The sequence below is a fragment of the Ptychodera flava genome, chromosome 17 (assembly GCF_041260155.1).
Source record: "Ptychodera flava strain L36383 chromosome 17, AS_Pfla_20210202, whole genome shotgun sequence".
Classification (NCBI taxonomy): domain Eukaryota; kingdom Metazoa; phylum Hemichordata; class Enteropneusta; family Ptychoderidae; genus Ptychodera; species Ptychodera flava.
Window position 1 is genome coordinate 24,699,063 of NC_091944.1, and position 23,152 is coordinate 24,722,214.

Here is a 23,152-nt window from a genome sequence, read left to right on the forward strand (position 1 = left end):
ACTTCATCATCTATTTAATGGTTCCATTTGTCTCGAAAAAGAAAATGTCTAGGTTGTGCATGTTAAATTTTTTCATGCCAGCATCGCACATGACAATCGGCAATACATATGTCATATATATATATATATATATATATATATATATATATATATATATATATATATATATATATATATATATAATATAAAATTGGAAGTTCATATTTTTTTCAAATTTCTCAAAATTGTTAGGGGCCCTATTGCTGAATTTTGCAATATTATTAATTAGTCATAAAAAACAAGTGTATAACCTAAAAAAAGCAGATGAGCTCACATTTGAAGATTCAATCAACATTAATTCACTATCCACTTATCCCAAATTAGTTCCAATCGTGTGTATATATATATATATATATATATATATATATATATATATATATTGTGTGTGTGTGCTTACATTGATGTCCTCATGGGAAAATACGGAGCTTGATGCTGTACAGTTTCAAGTGGAAAATAAGGAAAATGTGTCAAGTACTCAGTTTAACCGAATTGTACACTGATCACCATCATGATTGATTACAAGGAAACTGTCATCATCTAAGTAACAAGTATGGCAAAACAAAGCACAGGTGTTGGGTTGATTGAGAATATACAAAGCAATATCACAATTAAAATATTTACTTTTTCAATGCCTGACCTACGAATAAATGCAGTCTGTTGACAAGGCTGATCATATATGCCCATTCGTCATGGAAAATAGTTCCATGTAACGAGGTGAGGGAACCGCTAGACAATACACAACAGGGAATATTCGAACTTCAACACATTCCACAAAGCGTGTGGCTTATTTGGTCATTGTTATTCATATAGGTCGGAGGAAATGAGAAAATAAAATAAAATTTGTTACCGAACCGATCATGAATGTTTTAATAGAGTTTAGGTTCAGAAGACGGTCTGTGCACACCGCGGCTAATTGGATAACATTTTACTCGATTGAAAGTTGCGAAAATTTAGTTCATCTTGAAATCGCACTTGATTGATGGTTGAACAGTCCGGAGACAGCGCATAAACCCGGAATTCGGATCGAGCACGGTACAAACGATACCATGTGCACAAGCACGTACAGAAATGCGTGTATTTCCGATCGCGTTTGCACATGTGTGTTTGTACCATCATCACATGATCTCTTTGGGGTACTGAGTGTGTGAAACACTGTGAGTCCTTTCAATTCCGGAGTAGAACCATTAAATGCGCATGCTTAAAATGTATTAGGGAGAAATATCAGTTAGGCAACTTACTAAATATCGTAATTATCTTCACATGACAAATATTGACCAGATATAGTACTTTTTTCAAGACGAGGCTTAACAGTGTTCTCTTATATAGGCACAGTTTTGGTGACTACATACGTTAAAAGCACTAAATATGCATTAAACACACACTTGTTGTAAAGTTCAGAGCACGAATAATCCGAACTGTTGGTATGAGTGAATTAATTTGTGATAAAAATAGGTTTCAGCGGACGGCCGTTTCACACTCGCCGCCATATTGGTTAGTTTTTGTCGCTTAGCACTTGCTTGGGTTAAGGTCGTCGTAAAGGCTATAAAACTAGTGATGATACATTTGCTATAAATAATGCAAGTTCTAATTACTATTTTTGAAGTGAACATTTCTAAAAACTGTGTATTTCATCAAAAACTAAACATTTCTAACGATGTTTATCGTCAAAAAATGTATTGCATTGAACACCGCAATATTCATTAATAAAATGTATGTAAACAATATCGGTTAACTCTTCCATATTTGAGGGCGACTAGGGATTCTGAAGACGAATTTGAACGAGATAAGTGTAATGAAAGGCGGGTAATTCTGTGCGCAAAATTTCGAAGATTCCGACCGTCACTTCTCAATCTCGCATTAGTGGTTTTCGACACTGACTCTTAAAATGCAACTTTAGTACTTAGGTGTTTTTTGTAAGTTGTGCACAGTCAGTTAATTTGCTAAGAGATAGAGCGTTTAATTCAATTCATCTCGACATTAACTCCTACACATTTCGCTGTTTTAAACCAACAAAGAGAGGGTCGGGAGCCTTAGGCTCTAGCCGAACTATCCCGTATGTCAACTCAAATTCTGTGTCGACATAAAATAAATGAACAACTGCAACTTCTAAGGAAATTCGTATATTTACACCAGTTATTATCATTTCTAAAACCTGAAATAGAAATGCTGCCATGAAGTAGATTTTGTAGACTGCATGTATGAGAAACAGAGTTCCACTTTGTTACCATGAAGTTTATTAGTTTGTTTTCCACTTGTCATTCACTGTCGCGCATGTATTCAACTAAAGTCATGAAGTTTTGCAGTTTTCAATCAATTCGTAAAGACGTCTGCTTTTGTAGCGAGTGTTTGCTCGAGCATGGGCGTGGTAGGACTGACACACTCTAGAAGAGAGAGTCCAGGCACCTGTACGTGTACCCCTGACGGCAATATATTTGAGGCAGGGACGTTGCCTTTATGCATCATGCCGAGAAAAATCTGTATTCCATATCACAATAAGGTTAAAGGTATACAGTCACCTGTAATCTAAAATTATCCACATATGGTCAAAGGAGCGTTCCTTGGTATTTAAAATGCCCATGTGAGGGCGCTGTTTTTTTAAGTGGCCACCCGCTTAAAATCTGTGATTGGTTAGATTTTCTCTTTCCATGGTAACTGCGGCAAAATTGGGACAGGAGACAGTATACCTTTAGATAAAAGTGGCACTCGGGTTTTCATAAGTAGATAGAAAAACGCACTCAAAATGGCATATTTGTCGGAGGAAGAAGCAATGACTGAAGCGACGAGTGTTATTTGGCCAAAAATGTAAAACTTGCTCCGATACGTCATCTTTATGTACATATCCTCGTTGCCGTGTAACCACGAAAATAACATAAAATAGTTTGTGTAGAAATATCACTGACAACTCGTCAAATGGCGTTATATTTTCACAAGTTTTTGACGACTGCCGTTCATTCTGCTGTCCAATTCACAGTTGTCTATCTTTACAGTTTCCAAAAGGCCCGCCAATGGCGATCTCTCCAGTTGTAGGACGGGGTTTCGTATCAGGGTGTACGAGACCATCCAACGCCATCTTGCTCTCGGACAACTGCGCCAGTGAATGATCTCAATGTCAGCGGTACCTAAGTGACAAAGGTATACACATTATAGATGACAGTCTGATTGAGGATGTGATGGTTCATAAACTGCATTGCAATGGTGCGCATTACAAATTTACGTTGCAACCTTTTTGAAATGATATACATATACTGCAGAGTATACTGAACACGATTGGAACTAATTTAGGATAATTGGATTTTCTTTTCCTTTTCAATTTCTCAAAAGTGTTAGGTGCCAGTGCAATAATACAAATAACTCATAAAAATAAGTGTGTAATGTAAAAGGAAAAGCAGATGAGACTACATTTGTAGATTAAATCGGCATTATTTCACCATCAAATTATCCTAAATTAGTTCCAATAGTGTTACTGTAGCATTTTGTCCATATCCACAAACAGTCAGCCAATATTCACTTTAAAGCGCTGCAAGTGGTTGGAGACAGTAGCATAAACATTAACCATGCAAATTAAAGGCATGAAAATATTGGCCTAGCTTGGCTGAAATTTCCCCATAAAATGACTAAATAATATGATACTCAGTCTATAGTATTGGAAAATATGCATTGAGGGATCTGGAAAGGCGGCAATGGATTATATGGATTGACGCATTGAGGAACTTTAACAAATGCAGATGAGGAATGGGATATGTCAGGCTTATCAACATAAAAGTGTTTTTATAGGACTGCATTTAATAGTAATACAATTATCTGCATTTTTTATATTGTGATGGAAGCACACCGAGAAACTTCAATGTTTGAGACTGAATATTTTATGAGCAAAATACTCTATTGATGAGGTCTGATAGCGAGTATATAATAAATTAGGCAGCTTCACATGAACAGAAATTATTCAACGAAACAACAGTCGGGTAAGCTGAGGGTGTTGCTTGCATAATCTGACAATCCTACAGTTTGACATACAGAAATCAACGTATTGCGTATCGGTTGAAACAAAAGGATGCCCAATATTTCCCATCAGCGTTTTGTACTTGTCAGGCAGTATAGACACGTGTTAGTAGTGTCATTTTGACGTGACGCTGGCCGTCCATTGCTGCCTATGCCTCTAACAAACACATATTAATTTCAGGCAACAATTCTGATCTCCGTCGGTCCTCTGACATCAGTCCACTGATAAAATTTTGTGCCTTGATGGTGTGAAACAAACACCATTATCGTTTCACGTGACATCACGCACCTTTGATATTTTCTTTCTGTTTTGCCGTCGACAGCCGAAGAAGTCGACAGAATGTGATCATCACCGGGTGACAGTGAGCTTCTTCGACTTTCAGGAAACCGACATAAGCCCTGTAACCTATGAAACAAAGACGCAGAAGTGTCGATATCAGGGTTTGTGGAGAAATATCAAAGCAAGTCGTTGAAACCGATAGACCATATTCTGACAATGTAAGGCTGAATTCTACTGAGCCTCTTTCACTGCCGATGCAATTTTGAATTTATTATTTTAAACTGTTTCAGTGTGTACGATTTCGCCCGCATGAAAGATAGGTATAAAGCGGTCGGATCACGTGAAATTGATGAACCAAAAACCCTTGATCTATCACCGTACACTGATGAGTAAATAGTAGATTTGTAAATAAAGGCGTGTTAAATTATTTAACAGCAAGTTTACATGTATTACTATGGTGATGACATGCCGCAATGAAAGAATGATAAATGATCTTGCCAGGTCGCTGAAGTAATGAAATATCGATATTGGTTTCGTATATGGTATACAACATTTTTTTGCATCAACCACACTAGCTTTGCAAGATTGATTCTTTGTATAATTAGGTGAAAAGCGAATACTTGACCGGAGGCAATGTTTTAACGCTCCTGCAAACAATTAGCTGGATTGTGCCGTCCTGCGCTTTTATACGACATCAGTGAGAGGAAACTTACCAGGGTCCCATAATTCATAGCTGCGGGGCAAAGAAGCTTGATCCAGTCGCCCGAGGAACAACAGACCGAACACCAAACTTCGGAACAACCTCGATATGCACGTAAATATTCCCAGAATGACGTTGTAAAATATGAGAAAGAACGAACTGATGTGGAACAGTCGTCTGTAACAGGGTTGACAAAGCGATGTTTTGAGTGGGTAGTGAGTTATCGATTTCCTTCTATTTTGCCGAGATGTAACGCCCTCCCCTGTATAGATTTTTTTTTTATCGAAGCGTCCCTCACGTGGCCAAGGCGTGTGAAGGTCATAGACTCAAAATCGTACAAGAAGAGATAGGAGATAGTGTGACACTTTTAATTAATTATTGGTTAAGATTTCAATGAAGACAATCGAAAACGGATATTCCATGGTGCGATCTTGTTTATTCTTATCAAATAATCAAAGACTGGCGGGAAAATTTCCACGTTATGACTGTTTTATGATAATGATAATTTTATAGATTATGTAAGATTTAGAGACGTATTTAACCTTGTAGAGAATTTAGAACTAGGGACATTACAGATTCGACCTTTGACGGTGAATGATACGGTCGCCATCTTGTAATAAATTATACGGTTATGTTACAATCTACATCTCGGTGTGTTAGCTTCAGTTACTGAAAGCAGACGGTACCTCAACTCGTAATTCGTAATTCCCCTACCTACGAGTGTGACAGAAGTAGAGTGTGGAAGATACCAAGACAGCGAGATAAGGACAGTCGACAGGGATGGAAAGAGTCTGAGAAATGGACTGAGATATATTCAAATGCGGGAAGTATAAGAATAAGTTATAAAGATAGTAAACAAGGAAAGAAAGAAAGAAAGATGTGGTATAAATTATGTACTGAGATAATATCTGCATTTAATTTAAAAGGCAGATAGTAAACGTATAAAATTTACAGCTCATTGACAAATGGGTGAGATGTTTCAACGTATGATTTATGTATTTACTAGGAGTCATACCCGTATGCGTCACTGCCTTTTGACTGGACTGCTAGATTAAGTGTCTTAATCTTCTAGTAATATCATTCATATTTATTAGAGCATTATAATTCAAACATGCCTGTTATCGATTCCAAGGGTCCTCCCGCCCTCTTGCAGAAAGAGATGTTTTGCCAGCGCCAGCTGTGATAAGTAAATTATTCCGCCTAAGACACCTGTTGGCCTAGAAAGAGAAGAAAGAAAATTCCGTCGTTCAATGTCTGTGTACGTAGGATTAAAAATAACCAGACGATATCGAGTACCCATTTACTGGATGCTAACAGCATATTGAATACAGTCATGGTGGTTGACTTCATTCAAAAGAAACTCCGATGGGAAATTTACTCTCCTCATGTTGAGTCAACATCTTTTATTCATTGCAGAGAGAGACATTAGATAGAATGCCTTTCGAGGCGGGTATTCGGGTTCACAATTTCCTACAAAACTTTTCGTCTACACCTTGCGGTACTCATTTTAAAGCCTATGTTTTCAAGAGGGGTATGTCACCTTGTTTATTTTGAAAATCGATTATTTATGATTTTTTCTAAGTATGAGTTGTTCTACATATCACAAGAAAACACAGTGTTGAATTTCAACACATTTATCAGTAAATTATAAGTAATGTGTTTTTTCCTATTCAAAGATTGGCAGGATAGCCTACTTATCGTCATTTTTGTTATGAAGCAGAATAAGATAAAATTTGCGTTGGGTGCGTCATTTTGACAAATTCATTGCTTTTTACAAGTCGAGCCCTCAGGATGGCTGGGAACCCATGCTTGTTTTACTTTTCATGACAAGAAAATTTCTTTAAAATAAGCGATAAACAGCAAAGAAAACATTCCCAATTTTCCAAAATTGTGGAAGATTGATATAAGTTTATAGAAGTATACAAAGTTTACAGAGAGGGTGAGATTATGCTGTGTCATGGATATTTGTGAGTTCGTTAACAGTGAATTACTCAATGAGATATGGGACTTTCTATCCCAGCTGTTTTTCAGAGACAGCCGAGACAAGGTAATTACTCTTACAATGAGAGTGACTCAGCTGGCTGCACAAGAAAGTAATGCGAGAGACGTTAAAATACAATGCCACAAGAAATTAAATACACCAGGGGCCATCGTGTATCGTGCTGTCACTCAGTCATAAAAGACATGCCCATTCAAAGAGTTCAAGCTGTAGAGGAATTGTTGCAAGCACTGTAACAGTTGCATGCAAAATATAAATGAAAAGACAAATTTCAGATGTATACAGTAGTTTTCGATCGGATTCGAACGTACGGCACCACGCTACCTAGCGAAAGCATCACAGTAAAAAAAAACCCGCTAAGGCCAAATCCCCGCTCTCAAAGAAAGTGGTTCATTAACCGTGCTTAGTTGTTACAATAACACCACTTTTAAGTGCTTTGTGTCTATGAAAGATAACCTTTTCAATAATTGATCTTTACCAGATCGTATCAAATCGACTGAAGAAATCGGACGTGATACCATGCTTTATTGGTAAAACTATCTGGTACCATATCAAAAACATCAGTAGAGCGAATGTTATCTGTAATACGATGAAACCTACAATAATAAGTTACAGGAGAAAAGAAAAAACATTTATTAATAAACAGTTGTTTTAGCGTTGTGTTGTTTAAAACGTGAAGGGAAAAAATAAATCTGCTTTGTTAAGGCCATGAATGCATTGCAATAAAACATAAATTCCTCTGATTAAAGGACTGCATAAGTTATGACCCTTTTTCTCGGTTTTCCATTGAATGCCATGCTATTCATTGCACATTAAACCTGCAATGGAATATGAATGAAACTCACCCCAGAGAAGAAACCCGATTTGAAAGCCGGCATACTTCAAACAAGATACCTGGTGTCAAAGGAGCGATAAATTAATGGATAATGTATTCAAATATCATCTTCATATTATTTTTTTTGCAAGAAGCATTTTGTTGTTCTGGGCTTTCATTTCGCAACTCCAACTTTAAGGGTAACGTATTTCTTTTTCGATTCTTTCAAAATGCACGATATGTTATCCATGCCTGTATTACCATTGCCTTAAACGAGCTATTCCCAAACACAGATATTACATAATTATCATTAAAGTGAGAAAGAAAAAAGTATTTTACCATCGCACCAGAAGGAGATCCACCTGTCGGTATAATTGACTTGTCACCACGGAAAAGCATGAGCAAATGGGCCCTTGTAGGTAAAGAATAACGTTGAAATGTTTTAGAAACATGTACATTTAACGTGTTGAGAAGCGTACACTTCGTTTCTCGTTTAATCTCAAATCTACATACAAAGATACTTAGATGCATTGATCGATACATAGATACATTAGGCCTATATATTATTGCCTGAATACATGGGTTTATGTGCCCTAGAGCAGGTGACAATTTGCCTGACGCAAGGAGGGCAAATTGTCTCCTACTGCGAGGGCACATACACCCATGTATTCAGGCAAAATAGTTTTATTACATGCCTCTTCACAGTTGATGCTATGTGAATTTAGTTACGCCCAGGACATTTTCAGACAATTTTACCATTATCGACCAGCATGAAACATATTTTAACGAAAGTCGAAATAGCAGTGCGCGCATGGATATTTTACATCTAGCGTTAAGCGTCTACTTTGACGTCGAAAATGTCGAAGGGCTTCACAGGACCGGGTTACCATGGAAACCGGTCAATACATTGTTCACCGGCCCGCTTACTCCCCGGATGTTCCTATTTAAATCAATGCACTGATTTGCCTTCGCATCAAGGCATGTAATAAAGATTCATCATACATACATACATAAGCTTATATACATACATAAGCTATCCATCCATAAGCTTACATACATACATACGTAAGCTTACATACATACAAGCATACAAACATACATGCATACATACATGCATGCATGCATGCATGCATGCGTGCGTGCGTACGTACGTACGTACGTACGTACGTACGTACATACATACATACATACATACATACATACATACATACATACATACATACATACATACATACATACATACATACATACATACATACATACATGTACGTTTAGAGTTAATCACATCGTTAGTGTCAGAAACTTAAACATCATGTTTTGTCTGGTTACGTACGATATATTTTACACTCATATCTGAGTGATCGAAAACAACGAGTTGTTACTATCAATTATTGTTCTTCAAGAGTCACACTTTGCCATCTGGTGAACCCAAGGGGTCACTACGTGAATCACTATTGTTATATAATGATTTGCGAGAAGTCTGCTCTAATCAGTTTTTCCTGTGTGACATTATTTTTCAATGAATTGATAACATTCAGATCACCACAAGTGTCAAGTTAATTTTGACAGACTTGCATAGTGGTGTGGTACCTAAAAAGTAGACCTCAATTTGCACAAATGCTGTCTTTTGACTAACACAAATAAGAAAGGTGCAGTACGTTTAGTTATTGTCTGCCAGGTTTCGAACGTCTAAGAACTGACAAACTCATGGACTTCGGTGCAGTTTTAACCCCAACTTTATGTTGTTCAGATTACTGTTCTGCTGCAGCTAGATAAGCAAGGGTTTGAAGTAACATCTATCAGGTCTGACCTCAAAGCGAGCGCAGCGCAAGGTAAATCGTCAATGATATTATCGTGCTAATGCATGCTAATTTTTATGTTCGTTGCATATTTTTGCCATAGACGATGAATGGCCGTTGTTTTCTAGAATAACAATAGACTATAGCAATTTAACTCGGAAATGCCAATTTCACGAACTAAAATCAATTTAAACAGGTAAATTTCATGGTTCATATCAGTTTATTTTAAGTGAGCGGAGAACAGAGGACGTCTCATGCCAAACAAATAGTTGTCATTACCGTTAGTGGCTCCACGCAACACGATTTTTAATTCCCGCGTTAGTTGGCCGTTCGTTCTCGCGAGAGTAGGCTTGTTTCAAAATGGCGGCGCACAACGGTAACGGATCCGGTCTGATTGCTCGCTTTGCGAGCGGCCTATGGCTGCTGTCGCTGCGCTCACTAATAAATGTTAGGATTGCATCAGATTTTTAAGAGAGCTACAGAGAATTGTATCAAGGTACACATTTAAATTACTTTCTTCTTATTAATTGGTAGATGTGTTGAATACTGTTCAGATGTATTGAATCCTTGGCAAACATCTCAAGTTCAACATCAAGAGATTGTTCAAAGCAATTTGTTAATTTCTTTGTTTTAAAGTAATTTAAGGTACTATGACGGTCTTTACTGTAGTGTTTGTGGTATTTTCGAAAGCTCATCTCCTTCTACCGTGAAATAATATATTCATATGCAATATTCTATACATTCCCCATTTTTTATCTAGATTATCTTTTAATGTGTCAGGGAAACTTTCAAGCACTTGCTTGTTTTTTTGAAATCTTTATTGTTTTTAAGTTCTTCCCTATAATCGACCCTTGTAGTCATTTAAGCGAATTCAAATTTAACATTCGCTACAATTTTTTTTGCGACAGAAGTATATCTAATTCATGTATAGCTACATGTATATTTTTATTTGTTTGTTTGTTTATTTTTTTTTTCTGCATTCTTTTATGAGTGTCAATGTTTTTCGATTCTTAAAAAGCCTCAATAATATAATTGTCCCTACCTATAGTTCGCCAATATTTTCAGCATACTACCCAAGGTAGCTACTGTAGCAACGACAGCAGATGATAACAGAATCACTACAATAAAGTAAATGACATGTGTCAGATAAAAATCATAGAAGTGTTATCTGTCGTTATTTGCTCTCTTCACGTTTCTAATAGTATTATGCAGTAAGTTTGTTGTAATTGTAACACCTGCAGATGAAACGTGTTTGTAGCCGAGAGCGAAGTCGTTTCACAACCAACCAGACTTTCTATAGAGTTGTAATGTTTTGTATGGGAAATCTTATCCACCTCTGTCACAGACAATTCATTCAGGAAAGCCTATATAGACACTCATATGAATAGTGTTTGCTACGACCGGTACGATTTCAAGCAGTGTACATGATAACAAGTACATGTAATACCTAGAATCACTAAAGTGACATAACTCTGAATAAGTTTAAATGCAACACAAACGTCAATCTAAATAGTCATCCATTGTATGATTCCCCATCTCTCAATTCGCCCTTCCTCCTCTCCTTCTTTTCCCCCCCCCTCTCCATAGATTCAACCGACCATCTTGTGTCACACCCATTTAAACCTTCAAACAAGCACCCATTGCAGAATAATTGCTGTTGCTGGGCTTGGGCAACAGGTTGTTTTGTAATTAACGAATAACCTTCGGTTCCATTGAATACTAAATCCATCCACAGAATTACAGAATTAATTCTGTAACTAAAGAATTACCTTCGGTTCCATTGAATACTAAATCCATCCACAGCAGACCGATATCGTGATGTCCGTTTCTATTTAATGCTGCGTTGCTGGCATTAGAATATATCTCAATGACAAGAACATGTTTTGAGAGATAAAACGCTTCATACACGCCAAGCTGAGGAGAAATATATAGAAATGATGTTAGCTTGGTGTCTATAAAATGAAGATTTTGATATCATTTATCTTGATGGACGCATAACACTAACCGATACATGAACCAAAAGATGTAACCTGCCAAAACGACGAAGTAGCCATCAAAGTTGGCCGCAAGGATGACATTGTAGTGTTTTGTCTAGAATGTAGCTTATGTAAGAAGGTTCTGCAAACCTCTAACAACACCACAGTGTGACTAAAGTACATGTGATGCTTTATTTTTATTATTTTACGTTTTCTGAATTCTATGTTAATAAGGCGGTAAACTGTCATAATCTAAATTGAATGATACGTTTTTATCAAAACTTCGTTGTTTTTTAAGAATTTGAGTAAGCACTATTTTGGTAGAACACTCTCACGAACTCTCACGAACTTGAAAGTGACGTGGATCTATGCTCAAATTGTACATGATCACATGCACAAAAATAACCTTTCCTAATTCCTATGGTAACGGGATGCATATACAATCGCTTCAATATGCGTTAAAGGTTAAAAAATGTTCCCACATATTTGTCTTTCTTTGTCACCTACACACACTATTTTGGATAATCTGTCATGTATTTGTTATAGTTAATTTCAAACTAGCTTGGAATTACAACGTGCTTTGGTGATCACAAAAAGTTTCTGGTGATAGAAAATAACGCCAACTGCATCCATTACAAACGTTCTACTTTGATAGATTTTGCAACAGTTTAAGGTAATCGAATAGGTTCAGATAGTCATTCTAGTGCCAAAATGATCATGTGATCTTGAGTTGCATTATATGAGAAGTGTAGAGGCAGAAAACTGTTCGAGCATATATTTAGTAATACCCCCGCGTATTAATTCATGAGATATAGAGATGGTATAACAAAAAAGGCACAGTTCTAGTAAAGGGAGATAAGGTACAATTTGTACCAAAGTAGTGTAATCCTGGCCATAGAAGAGGGACTGCGTTTATATTATATACTGTCGACACACGAGTTTCTAACGTTAAAAGTAGAATTCTCCATAGTTATTCAGAAATGAATTAGCACATTGAATTTCAGCGACTTTAAAAAATCCCCGGAAATTCATCATCCTTAGTTGAGCATTGTAAGCAAGACAGATTCCTATCACGCTTACTTGAATATGGTAATGATAGTGAAGCAGACAGAATAAAGTGAAATCGCTATGAATTCCAAGCGCCTGCCAAATGTTCTCATAAGTGAAAGGTAGTTTATATAAGCTGACGATGATTTTGATCATCTTGTCTAAATGATCTAAAAGATCCTTTCGTGCTACGAGTGCAACATTAGTTTTTATCACAACTGGAATGAGCTATTGTCCAATCAAAACAACATGTTGGTGTAATTGAAACTCTGATATAACATAAAATACACCTTACTAGAAATATCAAATACTCAGTGCGCAGAATATATTGGTTATTGTTTTCTGGTTTCAATTTCCATCCGTTATGTAGATAATACATAATGAATGTCTATAGAAGGACGCTGTTGACGCCACTTTGACGAATGATACTTACTTTCAAAGCGAAATAAACAAAATGGTAAAACAAAATGCTCAAAGACAGTGCATTGACATTAATACATGGGAATGCTTTTCGTGATATTCAAATTGAGAATATGTAAGATACACTTACTATAACAGTGTGTGCTATATTTAAGTACATACCATTAATAGACACGTTGCAGCTATTACACAAGTTGAAAGAACTCTTATCGAATATTTAAACCCAGGTACCGATTTGTAGCAGTATGCTGAACACCATCTCCAAATCCTTGATGTAGGCGTCCTATTGAAATGATAAAGTTCCGACATCATCTACACACACACACACACACACACACACACACACACACACACACACACACACACACACACACACATATATATATATATATATATATATATATATATTCCCCAGAATGTCAGCGACTACGTTGTTGTATCACCATATGGTAATAATAGTCAATAGCGAAATTTATATATATATATATATATATATATATATATATATATATATATATATATATATATATATATATATATATATATATATATATATATATATGGAATTTCGCTTGTGCAGATATCAGGTTTTTTCTAACGGTTTACATTTTCGACCTTTTATTCCCCCCATCCCTTGTATGGCCTCACATTTGCCATAAAGATTTTATTCTTTTGCGTGTATTTTGTTACTGCGTTGTTACGTTTTTTCTATCTCTATGAAAATGCTATTCCTACAGGCCATATGTGACGCAGGTCACAGGTCATTCATTGTTCTCATCCTCTCCACGTCCTGGAAGCAGCCTAGCCATTTGTCGGAACGGTTTGGCCGGACGGCTCATCAGTAGCAATGATGAGTTGCCTGGACAAAACTCCATGGCATTGGCAAGGGATAAATACCATTTTCAAAGCAAACAATGGCCACTATAGATACCATATACATTTTCTATTGGCGGTACAATCCGTGGAAAAAAATGTTATCCGTAGACCCAGCTCCCTCTACGATAGCCAAGCGGAAAGTGCACACTTTTGAAGGCACAATTGCTTGGTCCACTATTATTTCAGTAATGTCTTACACACACCTTTCTTGACTCCTCTTGTGGAACAAGTGCTTCACATAAATAGACTCTGACTTGGACAGGAAAACGGATAACGGATCCTTCTTCTGAAAAGGAAATCGCAAATGCAATATGAAAGAGAACAAAATGTTAACTTTTCTATAGGCTACATAAAAATATATTCAAATTTTCAGAAACGGCTACCATTAATATCTTGAGTAGGATTGTTTCAAAAGCTACGAGTTTTCTTACTTTACTGGCATATTTGCTATTGTCACTTGAATCTATAGTTTTCAAACGAATCAATAATTTTGTAACAATCTTTCTATTTTAGCCTGTTGCCGTCAATCTGTCCCGACAATGTTACTGTCTTGTACGTACATTTTCGTGGTTTAAGATTCCACTTTCTATCAATTCTGTAATATCTAAAAGCAAAGATCGATTGCACATAGAAATTTGACCTCGGGGAGTATTTATGACAAATTGTGAGAGCGATGACTTCATTTTCATACCTTATTTCGAAATCTTGCAATCACAACCCATACAATGACGATAATGTAGCGAATGAACACCAAAGCCCACAGTGTTTGTATAGGGAGAAAGTATAGCAATATTCCGATACCTTCCACGGGCTGAAGAAAACAATGAATTTCTCAATGTATGAATGTACATCATATTGATATTTTTCAAACCAATAACACTGCATAAAAACCCTAAAAAATTATAGTATTAACATGGATTATTGCCTTATTTTATTTAGCTGAATAGTGCATATACAGATAAATACAGTCAAGAATCCATTGCTTGTATTCAGCAAGCCTGTATTCATGTGAACTCACGTGTATTACTCTATAATAAAGGCAACACATTAGTGTGAAATGTATCTGTATTATTGCATTTTGATGCAGTGTTGCTGTGTAATATACATATATGTTTATTTGGTATTATAGGCCTACTGTGTAATATACAAAAGCGATTCATATTGCGCGAATGACTACCTTGGACATTATCAAGTCCAATGTCTGATTCTTTCTAAAATATGCCTCGTGAGCATATATATTCATTGAATCTCGACATAAAGTATTCCATAACGCTATATTGTTCTGTGACGATGAAGATCCCTATGGAGTATGATATGGTAGCACTGGACTGGATGTGATAGATCGTTTTAAGTGTGTGGTGTCATCGTCACAGTTTGTTCGCATTTAGTTGCAATGCAATAGACAAAACAACTCGTGTGCATCTTTTTTCCGGCTCAGTTTAAAAATAGAAATGTCATTGTACATACTCCAACATTCTTTATCAATGTCCCGCAAAAGAGATCCTGCAAACTAACGAAAATGGTCATCAAGCCGCCGTAGCAAATACCAATTGTGGAACCAACAAGCTTGTTTGGAAAACCAATTGATGCGTAGTAGGGGTATTGCGTGATGCCTATCATTGCAACGTTCAGCGCAGTGACGAACACTGAAAGCAAACCAATATAAAATATAAATAATACAACATGTAAAAGAAGTGGTATCAATAGTTTTGCTGTCAGCATGGGTGACCTTTCACTCTTAATATGTAACAAAATAATTTGTTGATTCCACAACTTAAATAATAAGCAAAAACCACTATATTGACGTTTCGACGTTGGTTCTGTGCAAGTAATCAGCAACACCCCATTCATAAAATGGCAAGCCAAAGTGGAAATCTGAAATTCGCTTCTTACCTCCGAACCAAGGCGAACGAGACACATAGCGTAGGTCGATGTACTTATAACCACGGAACAAATCAAACAGAAGAATTGAGGAAGCGCCGAATAGCAGCAAGTACCCTAAACGATCATCATGATCGCAGAGCAAATCCACAGGTCTGAACAATTGTAAAGCAATAAAAAAAAATATGAAAAAATATAGTATAATGTATTAGACAAACGAAAGTGCATCGAGTTGACTTTGTCGGATAATATATTTTTTCTAAGAACTCGATATGTTTCACTCATATATATATATATATATATATATATATATATATATATATATATATATATATATATATATATATATATATATATATATATATATATATATATATATATATATATATATATCTTTTTTACCAGTATAAACCAGTTTACATTTCCACTACAAATTAGTTTCGTAAAGTCAGTAAAGGCTGGCTACACTCGTCGGGTGGTTGTATCAGACCGATGAATTCAAGGTACGAGCTTGCATATATGCTGTCTTGGGAAATGTATCCTAAACAATACCCCTTTTGTTTAACGTTTTTGACTCTTGTTCGAGTTTCAATTGAAGTTTGAATATATTAGACTGATAGTGATAACGTCATGGTTATAGCTTTAATTTAATTTATTAATTTAACTAGTTCTGCTTCGCTATCGAGCACTCTTCTCCACGTAATCTTGAATTATATATATATATATATATATATATATATATATATATATATATATATATATATATATATATATATATATATATATATATATATATAAAATGCGATTATGTCCAAGCCCTAATATTTGCTAAGGTTACAAAAATTCGATTCCCTAGTTATACAGAAGGTAAACTGTTATGGTTAAAGAAAACAGGGTAGACCTTGCAAAAGGTAGTACCATTTCTGTTTTAAAATATTTCAAGGAGGAAACTCCAAAAAATATATTGGAAACAATCTTAGTGTGTTCTCTTGTTTTTCTCACTGTTTACTTGTCTATATGTTTTTATAATACTCACACTGACAGTCCAGGTCTTCCATTGCAACAGTCCTTGACGATGTTTTTCCTCTTTGTCATGAAAGAATACAATAGTATAGTAGCCACCTTCAAGAATGGAATGCGAGGATGGAATAAGAAGAAGGAGTTTATAACATTCACAGATATATGTATAATATGTCAATAGGATGGCGGTACATTAACTACAAATGTAGGTGCTCTTCAGATATAGGTCTACTAGACTGCATTCCGGCTATATACATTTGAAAATAATAACACTTTGCAGGCATATTGAATGTTTTATCATATTATCAAGCATGTAGAGGAAAAGATGTCCGTCTTCTTCTTCGAAAATCAAAAATTGAATGATCCAAAAGTTGACTGTTGGATGGGATTCCGGCTTTGTGAATTAAAAAAAAACGCTTATAATTTTCGGTAATATTGTCTTTTAATTGTCAAAATTTGCAAGATGACGCCTGAGTTTCATCCTTGACTTTGAAAGAGAATGAGAAAGTTTTTGCAGTTCCGTGGCGGTTACAACCTGTAGATACGTGTAACGCCTCGTGCGACCTAAACCTTTCCAATCTAGTTTAGTTTAAATGCCGATGAATTCATGTTGACTCTAATGTATCCCTGCAAAGCATTAATGCCAGTTTAAATCTTAAACTGGAAGTATGTTTCATTGTTGTGTGGTCCATGGCTTCTGTTTACACTACGGAATAAGGAGTTTATGAATAAACTCGAATTGTCTCATCATGACTGTGTTATCAGCACTGTGACATATTGGCAAAGTGCAAGTACATCCTTTTCGTGTTTTAGTCAGCTGAGAACATGTCTGGGCCATCTCAAACAATCTAAGACAATAGACTCAAGAGATGTGTTCATTTGAAGAAGTACGTCATAACCTATTTGAAATCGAAGATTTTACAATTTCTGTATACATGTAAAAATAATATCGAGAAAAATCCTAACAGTCAAGCCTATGAATTTGAAGGAGCAAACGAAAAGTATTGATTTCCTTACCGCCAAAATACTCGGAAAAAGCTCGTGGAATGGGACTTCTCGTAAGCAGAGTCTGGAAATGAATACGTTGAAAGTCATTTGGGTTAAAACACGTCTGCTCGAGCATATACCAATTGTGTTTGATAAAGTATTATTGAAAAAGTTGACCTGACGATTATACCTATAAACAGGAACAACGGAATCATGCGTTTACTAATTGAAATGTCTGTTTATATGAATTACACATATTAGTCTCGTATATCCATTCATCGACCCCACTAATTTGTCCATCGGCCACAACCCCCACCCCCACCCTACCATCCTCCCTTAGGCACTTTATATCACTATGTTTTCAAGTTAGCTAGGACATTCAGCTATCATAATCTGGTTATTTCTTAGGGACTGATTATATATTACTGTGCGCTTAAATGATCAATAGCTTCATTGCAGCTGACTTGGCCAATTCATACATAAATGTAGGCACTTATATTGCCTTTTTATGTTGTTGAGTAACAAATATTCAGGATTTTATGAAATTCCGAATCTCGTTACAGTGTTGTCATACCAGCCACCTTGGGGACCACACCCACCACCAGTACAATGGCAAACAAACAGATTATGACAGCTGAAGTCCCTATAGCTAACAGGAAAACGTGGTGGATACAAGTTCCAAGGGGAAGATGGTTTCATATATTGGCCCATGGAATAAATAATACTGTTTTCGTTTAGAGAGCTAGAATCATCACTATGTTTCTAGGGCGGGTTCCTGTCCAAAGATTGAAGGCATTCAGAACACTGATCCGTCTAGCAAAGACCAACCAAGAAATCTATGTCAGCAACCCTGGGGCAGGCTTACTCAAACTGAATTTCAAAATAGCTTGGAATTACAATGTGCTTGGGTGATTAGAAAACGTTTCTGGCGATAGAAAATGACAACAACTGCATTCATTGCAAACTTTATCCTTTGATAGATTTTACAAAAATTTAACCCAATGCGACGTCCACTGTTTTCACTCACAGAACACTTTCAGTGTAGGAAACACCAATCGTTGTATTGACCCAAACACACTGTATCGTAAAAAACCTATCGTTAGCGTTCTAGCAGTTTCATAGACGGGAAATGTAATAAAGGCAATATAAAAATGTTCAAGCAGTCAGTGTCTTTGTGTGTGAGTTTTTCAATGGGAGCACAGGGACACTGACGATGTTAACTGTGGTACAGCGAACGTCGTATTGGGTTAAATTGTTGCAAAATTTATCGAAGTTTGTATTAATGAATACAGGAGGCGTCATTTTCTATCGCCAGAACTGTTTTTCTGATCACCCAAGCACGATGTAATTCCGATCTATTTCGAAATTCACGGTATCTTCGGGAGAAAAGATTACGCGGCCTTGCCTTAAGCGATATGACTTTTTCAGATTTTTATAATCATCACCTGCCTCGACATTGCGTATATCAGGGAGACTGGTCGACGAGATACGCGTGCGTACACTTCTTGGGTCAGTGTACATGAGATTGCATTTTGCCAGCATCCGACAATTCTGAACGCCAACGTTAGGGTGAATTTGGATTTCCTCTCAGTCAATGTCAATAACGAATACGTATCCTAGTGTATCAATAGCGGTGACCTTGACAGGCAATATATGATTATTGATGAAATATAACCGTAAAAACCATAACGACAGCCTCAAATTACAGTCATGAAGAGAGATGCAACAATGATGCGTCAATAGTATTTACAGTGAATTGAGGCCAGGTGGAATTCATCACAGATATAAAATTAGCATAATGCTGTCTTCCAATGACATCTGACACAAACTAACAAATACAGGTGAAGGGTTTTCGAAATAAGGCGTTTCAGTTACCAGCACCATTCAGGACTTATTTGCTACGGAATTACAATTCATTTCATGTTTTTCTTTAGTCACATCATAAGCTGTCTAATATATGACACAGTTATAAGTACATATATTATCAAACACTAATATAGATGTAAATATATTTTACTCTTCATTTCGTAGCAGATCCACATACTAGCAAAAAAAAAAACATTTGACCCTGTGGCCGGCCCTATACAGACCCTGACACAAAAGTGTATAACAGCTGTTTTTTTTTCTAAAAATATACACTCCTGAAATCTTGCAAATTTCAGACCCTGTAAACGGCCCTGTAAATTTAACACTAACACACAACTGTTTGTACACCATTATTTCAGTCATGTGGTCACAGCACTGGATACAGTCAGAAATGCATCACTATATACATTCCTTTAATTGCCAAGCCTGATACAGACCTGTTCATAAACCCCTGATATCTGGCCAATTTTACAGGTCCTGTATTACAGTGGTTATTTCTTAGGGACTGTTAGAGGTATCTGGCTATAGTTTTCTAGCTGTGTAAGCCCGCATACTTACTTTTGCTGCGACACTTGTGAAAAACAATTAGTAGAGGAACACCTGTAGTCCATTTGCCTGATGAGAAATCACTCACAACTTTCGAATAAACACTTAACTGGGTTATTTCTAGAGCTGGTTCAGCGTTAACATGTTTCCATTTTAAAAGAATGGGGGAATTTAGACGCATGAACGTACAGTCTGTTCGGTTCTGTAAGCAATTTCAATAAAAAATACATCAAAATCGTTACACGGTCGCCGTCAAAATTGGTCCAAAATACTTTGGTTTGTCGTCATTCTCCAGATCAGGAATATCCGACGCACTATTAATAATCTAATTAGCACTGAAAGTGTTCAAGGGGCGGGTAGTGAAACGGGCGGATGGCAAATACAAGTATGTTTCAACTATTTCGATTGTTACGCTGTGGCCGTCACAAATTGTGTTTATCTCAAGCGTTATGCAAGTTTAGATTGATTTTACGAAATCCAGGGCACTCAATTTGCAAGTTAATGAGTATTATTTTCAACACGTGCACGTGGCACATGGTTTACTGATGATTACACAATATGGCTGGTTAAGCCAACAATTGTTATGGTATTGTAGCTATGAGTTTACCTTTAATGTCAATCCAATTTATAACTGAGAAAAATATTCAGTCAAGAAAAGCTGTTAAACATTTCCCTGGTGCACATGACAACAGTTACCTTGTCAAACTGTCTTTTCGCGCCAAACTTACGTAGTTAACAAACTCCGGGCTGTGTGTGGACACTCTGAACGAACATTTAAAAATCGATTAAAATTATATATATATATATATATATATATATATATATATATATATATATATATAATATATTATATATATATATATATATATATATATATATATATACACACAAAAAAAGACCAACATGCAGAACGCTAACGGAGAAAATCAACCCGATCAACAGACAGGAAAGAGCTGGTTCACCATCATACAGACAACATAAATACAAACAAAGATCGAGTAATTGACCAGCTAACATATACCAACACACTTCGAAACGTGGCCTAGCCTCAAACACTTCACCTTATCGGAAGGAGCAAATCAACGTTACCTTAACCACGGGTGGTCCACAACGGAACCAAAAAAGGACAATAATCTGGAATCCATGTTCGTCCACATGGAACACGACAAGCTATTCGACAAAGAGAAACCAAGGTCATATCAATGTCAAGCAACGCGATTTTCGATCTGCAATACATGAAACACAGCCTTCACCATCAAGACACAACCTTCACCATCACAGGATATACACATTGCAAGTTGACGAACATAATGTATGGAATTTTCTTGGAGCAGTGCGAACTTGAAGCATACATGGGCCAAAAAAGTGACACAATACACACCCATCTGCAAAACCACATATCAGCAATACGCTGTAAAATGAACGACCTGGTGCCAAACCATTTCAACTTTCTTTATCACACAAAATTATCGGAATACAAAAAAACAAATATTGCACGTCGGCCAATAGACTAACCAATGAAATATTCTAGATAAAAAAGCTCCACACCCTCAGCAACAATATTATCAACCGAAAAAAAAATAGAACATCACCACTTGGATCACAGAAAGGTATCCCATGAAATGGAAAGGGCCTACTAAGACAACCTATGTAGCTAAGACTAGGCGAAAGGCCTTGGCCAGGATCACTTCCGATTTGCTAGGAATAATCAAGATAACTGCCTAAGAGAGAGAGAGAGAGAGAGAGAGAGAGAGAGAGAGAGAGAGAGAGAGAGAGAGAGAGAGAGAGACAGACAGACAGACAGACAGACAGACAGACAGAGAGTACTTTTATGTTTCATTCAATTACTATGCATTATAATACATGACTCGACTAATTATGTCAAAATATATGAAACATAATTTTACGACATTAAAATCCCTTAAAATACAATAAAATGTAAAGAACAACGTTTTTTGGCGAGGACCTCCAGGACTGTCATTAACACTGTTTAGTGACAGAGAGAGGGGGATAGACAGACAGACAAACAGACCGACATACAGGCAGACAGACAGGGATGGAGATACAGAGGCAGACATACATTGTAAACACTGGCTGATACTCACGGATGTTTGAAGTCGCTGCTTTCAGTGGTGATCTCCATGGTTGTTGGGTGTACAGGGGAAGCCGTAGAGATGCTGATGTTGGCTGCATCTCCCGCAAACTTCTTGTCATTCTCCAGCGCGCCAAAGCCTTCAAGGGCCATCCAAAACGTCGTCGCGAAATCTATGACACCCCCGATGATAAGATACAGAACGACGACGAACGAGTAGTCGACCAGGTAGGTCTTGAGACCATTTAGAAGATACAGCATTCTTGGAATATGGAACTTGATCAACCGTAAATTACCATTTCAAACGCTGTCGATGATCTAGCAGCAACAGACGAGTGAGTCTGAACTGCGGGCATCTGTGCTGCAGGTCCATCCATGCACCACTGTCATCGTGGTATGTACAGAGCATGCGCAGGATCTGCGATCACATCTGCTGGTTACACTTGTTTGACCAAAAGGTCTCTATGCAATTCATTTTAAGACAATAAACTGATAAGATGGTATTCTACAACTATCAGAAACTAAGAATGAAATTGCCTTTTTTGTATCAACCGGGCAAAAATTGAAAGCCATTTCTATTAATTTCTTTACAAGAACAACATTGCTTAAGCTTATAGGTTCACCAAGAAAACTGCATAAATACGCAGCTGTATATTTTCATAAATATTTATCAGACAAAAAAAAGACCACAGTTAATTAACGTTAATCGAAGTTAATGCGTGCAAAATAATATAACCCGTTAGTTTTATTTGTATCAACAAAATACACCATGTGGTACATCGATTTCACAAGCAATTCAATAACCAAATAA

The 23,152-nt window shown here is 36.5% G+C and overlaps 1 protein-coding gene across 1 annotated transcript; it reads right to left on the reverse strand.

The window, feature by feature from the left end:
* Positions 1-553: 553 nt before the first annotated feature.
* LOC139115851 (stimulated by retinoic acid gene 6 protein-like) lies at positions 554-22,790 on the reverse strand. The gene is made up of 17 exons (XM_070678245.1): positions 22,355-22,790; positions 17,868-17,919; positions 16,867-16,952; positions 15,843-15,985; positions 15,417-15,595; positions 14,641-14,760; positions 14,153-14,235; positions 13,236-13,356; positions 11,400-11,544; positions 10,673-10,748; positions 8,171-8,243; positions 7,863-7,911; positions 7,496-7,613; positions 6,134-6,235; positions 5,032-5,195; positions 4,328-4,444; positions 554-3,158 (listed from the first exon to the last, which is right to left on the reverse strand). Exons 1-17 carry the CDS (start codon positions 22,600-22,602, stop codon positions 2,956-2,958), a joined length of 2,079 nt encoding a protein of 692 aa, XP_070534346.1. The 5' UTR covers positions 22,603-22,790; the 3' UTR covers positions 554-2,955.
* Between the last annotated feature and the right edge of the window lie 362 nt (positions 22,791-23,152).

Coding starts and splice junctions, on each gene's coding strand:
- LOC139115851 (XM_070678245.1), bottom strand. CDS start 22,602: ATGCTGTATCTTCTAAATGGTCTCAAGACCTACCTGGTCGACTACTCG. Junction 15,986..16,866: donor GGAAGACCTGGACTGTCAGT/GTGAGTATTATA, acceptor ACAATTGTTCAG/ACCTGTGGATTTGCTCTGCG. Junction 7,912..8,170: donor GATCTCCTTCTGGTGCGATG/GTAAAATACTTT, acceptor CTTTGACACCAG/GTATCTTGTTTGAAGTATGC.